The 11,808-nt window shown below is 45.8% G+C and overlaps 1 protein-coding gene across 1 annotated transcript; it reads right to left on the reverse strand.

Moving 5' to 3' along the window:
• Positions 1-1,468: 1,468 nt before the first annotated feature.
• LOC142486019 (histone H3) lies at positions 1,469-2,110 on the reverse strand. The gene has a single exon (XM_075584680.1). The coding sequence runs from the start codon at positions 1,912-1,914 to the stop codon at positions 1,504-1,506; it is 411 nt and encodes a 136-aa protein (XP_075440795.1). The 5' UTR covers positions 1,915-2,110; the 3' UTR covers positions 1,469-1,503.
• Between the last annotated feature and the right edge of the window lie 9,698 nt (positions 2,111-11,808).

Below are 11,808 nucleotides of genomic sequence, written 5' to 3' on the forward strand. Positions count from 1 at the left end.
TTCTGGGGTTCGCCGCTTAGGAAGGGTGCGATTAGACCAGCCCACTCAGCTTCTGGCCATCCCTCTCTCTGTGCCGTGCGTTCAAACGTGAGAAGATAGGCTTCCACATCATCCGAGGGTCCCATCTTCTGAAGGTAGTGGCTTGCCCTGGTCATTTTCGGAACTGGGGCTGCCGCTGCCAGTGGAAGGTTACTGATAGTCTCCCTCAGGATCTCGAGTTCCTGCTGTAAGCCCTGAGCGAACCGCTGTTGCTCCTCTTTCAGCAAGCGGTTTGTCTCTTGCTGGTTTGCATTCGCCTGTTGCAGGGCTTCATTCGCGTCTCTCTGGACAGCGACATTGCGTACCAGCGCACTCACCACGTCTTCCATCTTGTTTGGAGAGAGAGAAAAAAAAAACTTTTTTTTTTTTTTTTTCTTTAAAGTTCTTTAACCCCCAGACCTTTTAGTGTTCTGCCCGCATTCTCCACCATATGTGACAAACGGCTTACTCCGGGGCTCCGCCGTCTGTCCGGGACTGTTAGAACACGGTCTTTTAGGGTAGGTTAAATGATGAGACGTCACGTACTGTTCCTTTAAACAGGCTATGCCTGGTTTATTCAGTCCCAGGCACTGAGACTGCCACAGTTTAAACAGAAAACAAAGCCAAACAAAAAGCTGCTCGTCTGAGCGATAACTTAAACTTAGATGTCCCTGACTCAGAGTTGGAAGTGGCTTGTCCACTTCCACCAACAAAATAAGTACCTTTGCAGTCTTTAGACAAACTAACAGAATGAATGAAGCGATTTGGGAAAGAGGCTTTCTCACCCCTCTGCAGTTCAGCAGCCTTCCAGGCTCTTGGGCGGGGCCCAGAGGAAACAGGAAACAGGTCTTATATACCTGAACTCTAATCAGCATGACAGGTGACAGAAAACAGGCAGCAGACAAACTGTGGAATGGAGTGCCTGTACCACGAGGCTGCCCTGTTCAGCTTAGACAGGACAGAAACTGTTCAGTATCCTGGGAGCCCTGTATATGGAGTTTATTACCAACCCCTGGTTTCTGTCACAATATTCACATACACGGTTTATATAAAATTAAAAAAAGTGTAGTTTACATCAGAAAAACGTATTTATCACCATGTTATTAAAAAAATTGTTTACATCACATTGAAAGCATCAAGCACATGCTATTCCATAACACTTCAGTTTGATCACCAGTGGCACATGGGAGGGGGGACATGTACAGGTTTGTCTTTACGTGCACCCATATACAGCATGAAATGGTGACTATGCATGCAAGTCTATATATCACATGACAAAGAATACACAAATATTGAAGGTGCGTTTATCTATATTGTCACACATCAAGTACATATGTTGGTACAAGGATAACACACTTCTTTAATTCTCTATATAGAGATCAGTATCCGTGTGTTAATATTGATCAGGCAATTTCATTGAAAATGTGGTTGCTCTTAAAAGAGCCTTTGTTTTTCGGGTGTAAACGAAGTCAGGGTGCAGCCGGCCTAAGCTCTCTCCCCTCTGATCCTGCGGGCCAGCTGGATGTCCTTGGGCATGATGGTGACCCTCTTGGCGTGGATAGCGCACAGGTTGGTGTCCTCGAAGAGCCCCACCAGATAAGCCTCGCTGGCCTCCTGCAGAGCCATGACAGCCGAGCTCTGGAAGCGCAGGTCAGTCTTGAAGTCCTGGGCGATCTCCCGGACCAGGCGCTGGAAGGGCAGCTTGCGGATGAGCAGCTCGGTGGACTTCTGGTAGCGGCGGATCTCCCTGAGAGCCACAGTACCGGGCCGGTAGCGGTGAGGCTTCTTCACTCCGCCGGTGGCCGGAGCGCTCTTTCTGGCAGCCTTGGTCGCTAGCTGCTTACGGGGAGCCTTCCCTCCGGTGGATTTCCGGGCGGTCTGCTTGGTCCGGGCCATCCTGTGCTGCTGTGTCAGTGCGCGTCTCTGGTCAGGAACTAATAAAGAAAAATCACTGACCGTTCTGTTCTGACTGACAGATTAAATCTGTCAGTGGTGATATTGGATACCGAGGCTTGGGCCTCATTACTCCAAGTTCTCTTGTTGAGTGTATTGTCGCACTCTTTAGGAAGCTTCTTGATCTGTGTTACTTGCCACAGTTGAGTTGGTTTCACAGGTTCAGCGCTGTGATGGGTCGTGGGTAGCGGTCAAATGGGTTTGCAGAGATCGCAGCAAGCTTCTTGATCAGCGTGTTTGAGTTCTGGTCCAGTTCCTTGTAGAATTTCTTGTTGAGCTTCTTTAGATGTTCATCTAACATCTCGATACCCAGTTCCCTATGAAGGTCTGCTATTCTTGTAGGAAGTGGAGCGTTGGACGCAATCCGCAGCGCCTTGTTCTGTAATTTTTGGAGAGATGATCTTTGATGTTGGTGGCAACCACTCCACACCGGGGAGGCGTATGTCATTGTGGGTCTAATGATCGCCTTGATCACATTGACTTTGCTCTTGATGGGCATGGTCCTTGTCTTCAGCAGAGGGTACAGTGCTGCCAGCTTGGTTGTTGCCTTCTGTTGAATCTTCTCAATGTGGTTTCTCCAGCTTAGTTTGCTATCTAGGATTACACCTAGGTAAGAGCTGTTTGGCTCCCATTTGACAGCCTCTCCGTTGAGGGTGATTGGTGGGTGTGCCTTGATCCTCTTTTTGGTAAACAGTGTAGCTGTAGTCTTGCTGGAGTTCAGTCCTACTTGCCAGTCGCTGTACCATGTTGATAGCATGTCTAGTGCTTTCTGGATGTTCTTAGCTACTTCTTTCTCTCTGAAGGACTGGGAGATGACTGCCACATCGTCTGCGTAGAGTGCCAGTTGAGTCTTGTGGAGGTCTGTGGGGATGTCATTCATGAAGAGGTTGAAAAGGAAAGGTCCCAGGACTGATCCCTGTGGCACGCCAGCGCGGATGGGGCGTGTTGTTGAGAGCTCTTCTCGCACAGCCACGTGGAATGTGCGCTCCCGCAAGTAGCTTGCAGTCAGCTTAATCAGGTAGTTTGGGAATTTCAGGTTGATCATTTTGTGCAGTAGTCCTTCATGCCAAACTCTGTCAAACGCTTTGGCCACGTCCAAGAAGACAACTCCAGTTGATTTGTGGATGTTGAACCCATGGCTTATTATGTCAACGACTCGCAGCAGCTGATGGTTGGTTGAGTGGTCCTTCCGGAATCCAAATTGCTCCTTTAGTAGAATGTTTTTACCAGAGGCAAAGTGGCGGAGGCGCGTAAGAATAACTTTCTCCAGGAGTTTCGATAATCCAGAGAGCAGGCTTATCGGATGGTAGTTTGCAGGATCCCTCAGTGGTTTTCCAGGCTTTGGAAATACAATGACCTTGGCTTCCTTCCAGGATTGAGGAAAGTGCTGGAGCCGCATGCATGCATTGAAGATTTCTGTGAGGCATTCCATGGCTGCCGGCGGAAGCTTCTTGATGGCCAGGTTGGTAATTCCGTCACTTCCTGGTGCTTTGCCATTTGCCAGCTTTTCTGCAAGTTGCGTTATCTCAGTCCTGGTGCATCCTTCAAGGGTTTCCGCTTCGGTCTCTGGTAGGTGCTCGGTAAGATGCCTGTTAACTCCTTGCTCAACTTCCCGTGCAATTTTGCTGGCTTGGTTAGGCCTAAAAGTTGTCTCCAGTGTGTCAGCGAGAACCTCTGCCTTGTCCTTGTTGCTACATGCCAGGTGGGTCTGGCCCTGGATAGGTGGATTAGGCTCCTTCTTCCCGGTCAGGCGTCGGGTCATTCTCCAAACAGAGTTGTCGGATTCCTTCAGCTTGGCTGCTGCGGCCTCCCACCTCTCCCCCCGGTGTTGGCTGATTTGCTGTCGCAGTAGTCTGGCAAGTGAGTTGTACTTTACCAGAAGGTCAGGTGTGCGGAACTTCTGCCACTGGCGTCGGGCCCTGTTTTTCTCAGCAATCGCTTGCTTGATCCCGCTCGGTAGGTCGTAGATGGAGCAGCGTTTGGGCATCTGTTTCGGGACGCTGTGCTCTATTGCATGTTGGACTGCGGTAGTAAAGGTGTTAACAGCATCATCAATGTCTCCGTTGGTGTCCAAGGGGCGGGGGTTTGTGATGTTGCTCAACTCTTCTTTGTACAGGCTCCAGTTCGCCCTGGTGAAGTTGTACCTGGGTGTTTGCTGGTGGGTTTCCATCTCGTCGCCAACAGTAATGGTAACTGGGTTGTGGTCTGAGGTCAGTTCCGCCAGGGTTTCCAACTGGACAGAATGTTTCACGTTCTTCAGTAAGACAATGTCCAGGACATCCGGTGTGTGGCTTGCAGTGCCTGGGTAGTGGGTGGGTTCTGTAGGGCCAGCCACTACAAAGTCACTCTCCTTTGAGTAAGCAAGAAGAACTTGTCCTCTGGAGTTTGCTGTCCTTGAGTTCCAGCACCGGTGTTTGGCATTTAGGTCTCCCCCGATGATGGTTGGGACAGTGGAGTCCAGCAGAGCTTCCAAGTCTCCCAAATGTAGCTTCACCTTAGGGGGGCAGTAGGTGGCAATTAGTCGCAGTGGTCCTGTTGCAGTCTTTACCTGTACTCCAGTGGCTTCAATACTCCGGAGGGGTGGTAGTGCAATCTCATTATGGCTGACCCGTGTGTTAACAATCACAGCCGTCCCACCACCTCTGGCTCCTGTTGCCCGGTCGGTACGGTATACCCTGTGGTTCGCCAGGCTTAGTTTTTGGTTTCCTTGAAGGTGGGTCTCCGAGAGCAGAGCTGCGCATACATTCCTCGATTCCATCAGGTGAAGGAGTTCATCTGTCTTCTTGCTGATACCATTTGCATTCCACATCACGATGACAGAACTGCGTTTAGATGTTGCTGCCATGGTGGTTAGTTTCTGTGCTCCTGAGAAGGGCCGGGATGAGATTCGCTATCATTGTCACAATGGGGTGAATATCCATTCTCGCAATAGCGCTAGCTATTTTAAGGATGATCTCTAGCCAGTTTGTTGGGCTTGCGGTTCCGCCTGCGGGGTCCGGGTTGGCCGCCTCAACGGGGTTGGTGGATGGTGTCCTGAGAGTTTCCGCGTAGGTCTGTCCGTCTGGGTTTTGCATCCTCTGGGTGGATGCCGTGCCTTGTTCTGGGATCAGGTGTTCTGTGGACCTCCGTCTCTCCGGCGCCAGGCGGGGAAGCTGGTATTGAGTAGTGGGTGTCTTCCTTGGTGCCTGCTCCATCAGGTGGGGTGTCCGCTTTTCCCGTGCCTCTTGCTTTGTTTTTGTGAGGTACGGGCAACCACGGTAGCTTGCCGGGTGTGGGCCTTTGCAGTTTGCACATGTCGCCGGCTCCTTCTTCCTATCTCGTGGGCATTCCTTGGAGTTGTGGTTCTCTCCACAACACACACAGCGTGGCTTCTGGTGGCAGAATGCAGAGGTATGCCCGAGCCGTTGGCAGTTGAAACACATGGTTGGGCCTTTTCTGCCCTTTGGCGCTTCTGTGGTTACCACACAGCTACAGAGCTTGGTAATCTTGGTAAGATCTGCAGGCTGGCTCTCCGGGGTTTCTGCCAGTGTGACAATAAACAAAGGGAACTTCTTGGTCTTGTCCACCGGGGATGTCAATTGGGCTACGCTCTTGACTGGAAGTCCATGTTCCGCGAGGTCGTGGGAAATCTCCCCCACGGAGGCGTTTGCTGGTAAGCCGCGAATTACAAATTTCTGGGGCTTTAGGCGCGTCAGTGGGAAGGTGTAGTATTCTATGCCCTGCTTTGCAAAGCAGTCCGTTAAGCTCCGGTAGTCGTCCACAGTTGTGGTAGTGATCTTTGCGTGGTTCGCCCGTGGTTTAACTACAAACGGGGAAGTGCAGTGCTCGGTGAGGATGTCGACAAGGTCCTTGTGGGTCTTCATATTCCTAACCATTACCGGTGGTATGCGAATCTTTTTGGGTGGGAGTGCAGTCTCTTCATCGTTGCACCTGGGCCCTGAGCAGTCATCGGCATTAGCAAGTGGCTCGAAGCGGTTTGATGTTTTGATGCCTTGGTCTTCCTTGTGCTTCTGCATCTTTGTCTTTGCTACCGATGGAGGGGAAGCACCATTGGAGCTATCAGAGTTTGCTCGCCCTCTCTTCTTCACTAAAGTGTAGTCCATGTCTTCTGCAGCATCATGTATTGCAGTCTCCATAGGTGGCACATTTGCCTCTGCCATAATAAGGCGCAGACCAGAGCCACGCACCCGCACGGCGGCGGGCACACGGCACAAATCAGAGCCACACGCACGGCGGCGAGCACACTGCACAAATCAGAGCCACGCACACGGCGGCGAGCACACGGCACAAGCCAGAGCCACGCACCCGCACGGCGGCGAGCACACAGCCCAAATCAGAGCCACGCACCCGCACGGCGGCGGGCACACGGCCCAAATCAGAGCCACACACACGCACGGCGGTGAGCACACGGCCCAAAGCACGCAACGCAGGGAGCAAAAGCACACGGCGCAGGGGGGGGCACGGCACCAAGTTCAGGGGGGGCACAGCACCGAGTTCAGGGGGGGCACAGCACAGAGCGCAGGGGGGGCACAGCACAGAGCGCAGGGGGGGCACAGCACAGAGCGCAGGGGGGGCACAGCACAGAGCGCAGGGGGGGCACAGCACAGAGCGCAGGGGGGGCACAGCACAGAGCGCAGGGGGGAGCAGAGAGCACAGGGGGGAGCACAGAGCACAGGGGGGCACAGCACAGAGCGCAGGGGGGCACAGCACGGAGCGTGGGGGGGCACAACACAGAGCACAGGGGGGCGCAGCACAGCGCACAGGGGGGGGCACTGAGCACTGGGGGGGGCACAGAGCACAGGGGGGGCACAGAGCACAGGGGGGGGCACTGCACTAAACAGGGGGGGGCACAGCACTAGGCAGGGGGGGGGGGCAAGGCCGGGGGTCACAGCAAGTCACAGCTCTGGGCTCAGTACTGCACACAGAACTCAGCATACAGTGCAATAAAGCTATAAAGCAAAGCGATGGGCAATGACCCACGTGGCAGCGGTTTCTCTCCAAACGGGCCAGTCAATACATCCCCGACTGAAACTCCGGAAAGTGGTGTCGGCGGCGGGCGCTGTGATTGGAAGTGACCCACTCGAGGAGTCATCAGCCTCTCCGGTCAGTTCAATCAATCTGAATCAATGAATGAGACTGAAAGGTAAAGAAAAATGCAGAAAAATGTGTAAAATTACCAATGTAAATACACACTATCTAATACATTTAAACAGAAGCTGAACTATATCAAGACTTGTTTTTTATTTTTCAGATTCAATATTAGCATGTAAGATGACCATTTAATTATGCATTAATTGTTGCTGTGTTTTTGCATCTTTTTTCCAATGCTTGTCAAACTATTTCACCATTTAGGCAGATCTGGATAAGGATATATTTCCATTGTTTCAATATGTTTTTTTTTATTATTAATTAATGTATCTTCTCATACTGTTCATTCTTTTTTAAACTATAGATTTCTTATGTATCCTGAATAAGTCAGTTAGTTATTTGTAACTACAAATTGAAGAGATATTTTCCCCAAAGCTGCACTCAATATCCCATTCTTAATAAGCCTTCACTTTTAATACTTGTTACACTATTACTATGAACAAACATTACACATGAACCTACCAATCTTTACTTTAAGTGGTGAAGAGAAAAACAGTTGTTTTTTTCCAATAGTTCACCTCCTCTAATTAATATATCATCTATAACGTATCCAATGCTGTTTTGTTCTTTTATTATTTATAGATAAAATGCATTACATATGTATTGGAATCAATACATTCAATACTCTAATTTTTTGGAGACCATAATTTTTTTCCCCACAGAAATAAGTAAAATAAAATTAATACGTTGTTTGTGACAACCTCAGTGAATGAAATCTAACATATAATAATAATAATAATAATAATAATAATAATAATAATAATAATAATAATAATAATAATAATAATAATAATAATAATAATAATAACAACAACAATAACATCATTATTATTATTATTATTATTATTATTATTATTATTATTATTATTATTATTATTATTATTATTATTATTATTATTATTATTATTATTATGTGCCTAAACCAACATGGTGATTACTTTTACCTAAACAGGTGCTCAAGCGACCAAGTTAATAACACTAGTGTGATCATTTTCTATGCAAATAACTACTTAGTGCTCAAATGTGTCACAATCTCCACTAACCAATCCTACTAAGTAACTATCTCCTATACAATTGCTATCATTAGCTACTCTTACAAACTAGTGTAACAGTGATATATGTTGCAACCAATCTACAATAATAATCTCAGGGGGAAGGTATCTCTCTAAATTGAAAACATTCAGTGTTTGATTCAATGTATCAATCTGCATATCTTTCTACTCTCCTCTGTAGAGGAAATATTGTATATAGTATATTGTCTGTAACCTGGCATATCACCATTATCTTGTGTTATACCATGTTTTCACTGCAGCTATGGATTCTGGGAAATAAACACACATATATGCATACAGTGTCACCTTTAACTTAATATCCATATTAACATGATCTCCTATAAGCATAGTTCTGCCTTATTATACTGAATTTTTTTGCACAGCTTGCTACATATCGTATAACTTCTATCATGTTTAAAATATATGTAGAGGTTGAAATCCAAAGATTCCTGCGGTGCACAGCAAAATAGGGTAGAGGACCAGCAAGGTGTTGTTAAAAATCCTTTATTGAAACAGCAATAAAGGATTTTTAACAACACCTTGCTGGTCCTCTACCCTATTTTGCTGTGCACCGCAGGAATCTTTGGATTTCAACCTCTACATGAATATTGAGCGTGCTGCACGCTGCATTGGAACAAGCCTGCTATTTCTCCCTCATAGGGATACTGGATGACCTGGAATAGTGCTGCAGCACAAGGGTTGGGTATGGCCGAGTTCCATACAACAATGGTATGTTAACCTTTATTCCATTATGACACATGGACTACTGCCATTACACTGAGTGTCTTTTTTGCTGCATTCATATAGCACTGGGTCTCATTACTCTACTTGCTGGCTGATACAGTTTCCTGTTACCATGATATGTGGACTTATACTGATTATTGTCTAAGGGTTCAGATTTGGATTGAGCACTGTGATTGGGACTCACGCCCCAAACCACCGATTATGTTTAAAATATAGTTTATATTTCTAAAACATATTTTAGTATGTCTTTGAATATCTGTAATCTAAACAGCTGTTAGATTGTTTTGTGAAATGTAAATGAAGGGAGAGAATGAAAAGCCTGAAAAGCTCCAGCCTCATTGTATTGTATGGGGGCTATGCACTAAGCTCAATGGGTTTGCGTTCTAATGTTAAAAAATAGCATGTCCGTTAAAAAGTGAGGCCGGGGACGCGTTTCACTAAGGCCTTGAGCCCATTTTTTAACGTATGTGCTCAAAACACCCACAGCGTACGTGTTGCTTTTTCCCCCCCTGCTAGCATTCTTAAACTTCCCATACACTAGCTGATAGAAAAAAAAGCTGCATGTAACATTTGCATGGTGATTTGCCATCTCCATGCAAGGCTGTTACACAAGCGATCGTACACTAATTAAAATTATTTTAATAATAGTGTACATGAGCAGGGGGTCTCCGGAGCTGAACCGCATTGGTTTCAGGTCCGAGGACCCCCTACTTCATGAGATACAGGCCCCGTTATGGGGTGCCGGTATCCCCTGCAGCATTTAAATGTCCCGGTCACGTGACGCGGAAGCTTGAAACTGCAGGGGATACCGGCACCCCATAAAGGTGCCTGTATCTCAGGAAGCAGGGGGTCACCGGACATAAAACCAACGCGGGTCAGCTCCGGAGACCACCTGCACATCTACACTATGAAACACATGTATATTAAAAAAAGATTTAACAAACATCAATACACGACTCTCCGCCCAAACCCATACAGTACAGTAATGTGCAAAATAACTATTATACACATATGGATAAAAGATTATTTGCCCATTATTAAACACTGCATTAGCATACCTAAATAAAGTAAATAAAAACAGTAGCCAGCTAAGCCAATGAATACAAGCAATAAACAACACGAACAATGAATTAATTAAACCATTAACCAATGAAACCAATTAATTCCTAAACCAACTCAAAATGAATAGTAGCATTAACCAATCAAACCAATGAATTACTACAACATTAATGAATGTAAACATTAAAAGACAAAGAAATAAATTCAAACAATATCTGAAATAACCATAAAATGCATTAGCTAATATAACACAACATTAACTACAAACGAACACCAATCGCAAACATTTTATTAGCATTAAGCAGGAAAAAAATAAACAATCACATCCACATAAGAAATTGAAATTAAAACAACCAACAGCAATACCAAGCCACAAATGCCCCCCAAATATTGTCATAATAATGTAATCATCTGTACCTTAAAGTGGTACAGATTAATATATTATCAGTCAATGTGCCTCCCCCAAAAATAAAAAAAACACATCCAATGAAGAAACCTGTAATAATAGACATTTACAAACATTCAATATAGTACTTACCATTAGAAGAGGTGCCCCTCCAACTCCCGGGGTAACAGGAAGCTCACGTACCTTGAAGGCCTCAAACAGCATCCGATGCCATCGCCATGAAGATCCGGATCAGGTACCCAAATCTTCTATTTTCTTTCTTTAATCACCTTCTTCTATCTTCTTCTGTCACCATGTCTTGATCTTCTTTATCTTCTATCTTCATCTGTCAGTCCAAAAAACCCCATGATGAATCCCAACCGTTGTTGTCTCGTCGTCTTCTTCGGCTCAAATGAGGCGTCACGGCCTTAAATACGGCTTGTAATGTCACATTTAGCCTCAAAATGGTTAATAGTCACCTGATTGGCTGTTAAAACCATGTTCCGACTATAATTTTTTTTTTTTGTTACATGACGTCACTTTAAGGGAATGATGCCAGCCAATCAGATTGGCTGTGCTTCATTTGCCTTTAAGATGACGTCACAAAGCCGGCGTTACATGGTATTTCAGCCAATCAGAGTGTGGACGCCGTGTGATACCATGTGACACCAGCCATCTTGGATTTAGTGAAATCATCTTAAAGGCAAATGAAGCACAGCCATTCTGATTGGCTGACATCATTTCCTTTAAGTGATGTCATGTAAAAAAAAAAAAAATAAAGTCGGAACATTTGTTTAACAGCCAATCAGGTGGCTGTTAACCCTTTTGAGGCTAAATGTGACGTCACAGCCCCATTTAAGGCCGTGACGCCTCGTTTGAGCCCAAGAGGACGACGAGACAACATTGGTTGGGATTTACCATGGTTTCTTTTTGGATTGACAGATGAAGATAGAAGAAAAAGAATATCAAGAAATGGTGACAGATGAAGATAGAAGAAGGTGATTAAAGAAAGAAAAATGAAGATTTGGGTACCTGAGCCGCATCTTCATGGCGATGGCATCGGATGCTGTTTGAGGCCTTCAAGGTACGTGAGCTTCCTGTTACCCTGGGAGTCGGAGGGCCACCGCTTCTAATGGTAAGTAATATATTCAATGTTTGTAAATGTCTCTTTTAACAGGTTTCTTCATTGGATGTGTTTTTTTATTTTTTGGGGGAGGCACATTGACTGATAATATATTAATCTGTACCCCTTTAAGGTACAGATTAATACATTATTATGACAATATTTGGGGGGCATTTGTGGCTTGTTATTGCTGTTGGTTTTTTTTATGTCAGTTTCTTATGTGGATGTCATTGTTTTTTTTTTTTCCTGCTTAATGCTAATAAAATGTTTGCGATTGGTTTTCATTTGTAGTTAATGTTGTATTATGTTAGCTAATGCATTTAATT

The sequence above is a fragment of the Ascaphus truei genome, unplaced genomic scaffold, assembly GCF_040206685.1.
Source record: "Ascaphus truei isolate aAscTru1 unplaced genomic scaffold, aAscTru1.hap1 HAP1_SCAFFOLD_708, whole genome shotgun sequence".
NCBI lineage: Eukaryota > Metazoa > Chordata > Amphibia > Anura > Ascaphidae > Ascaphus > Ascaphus truei.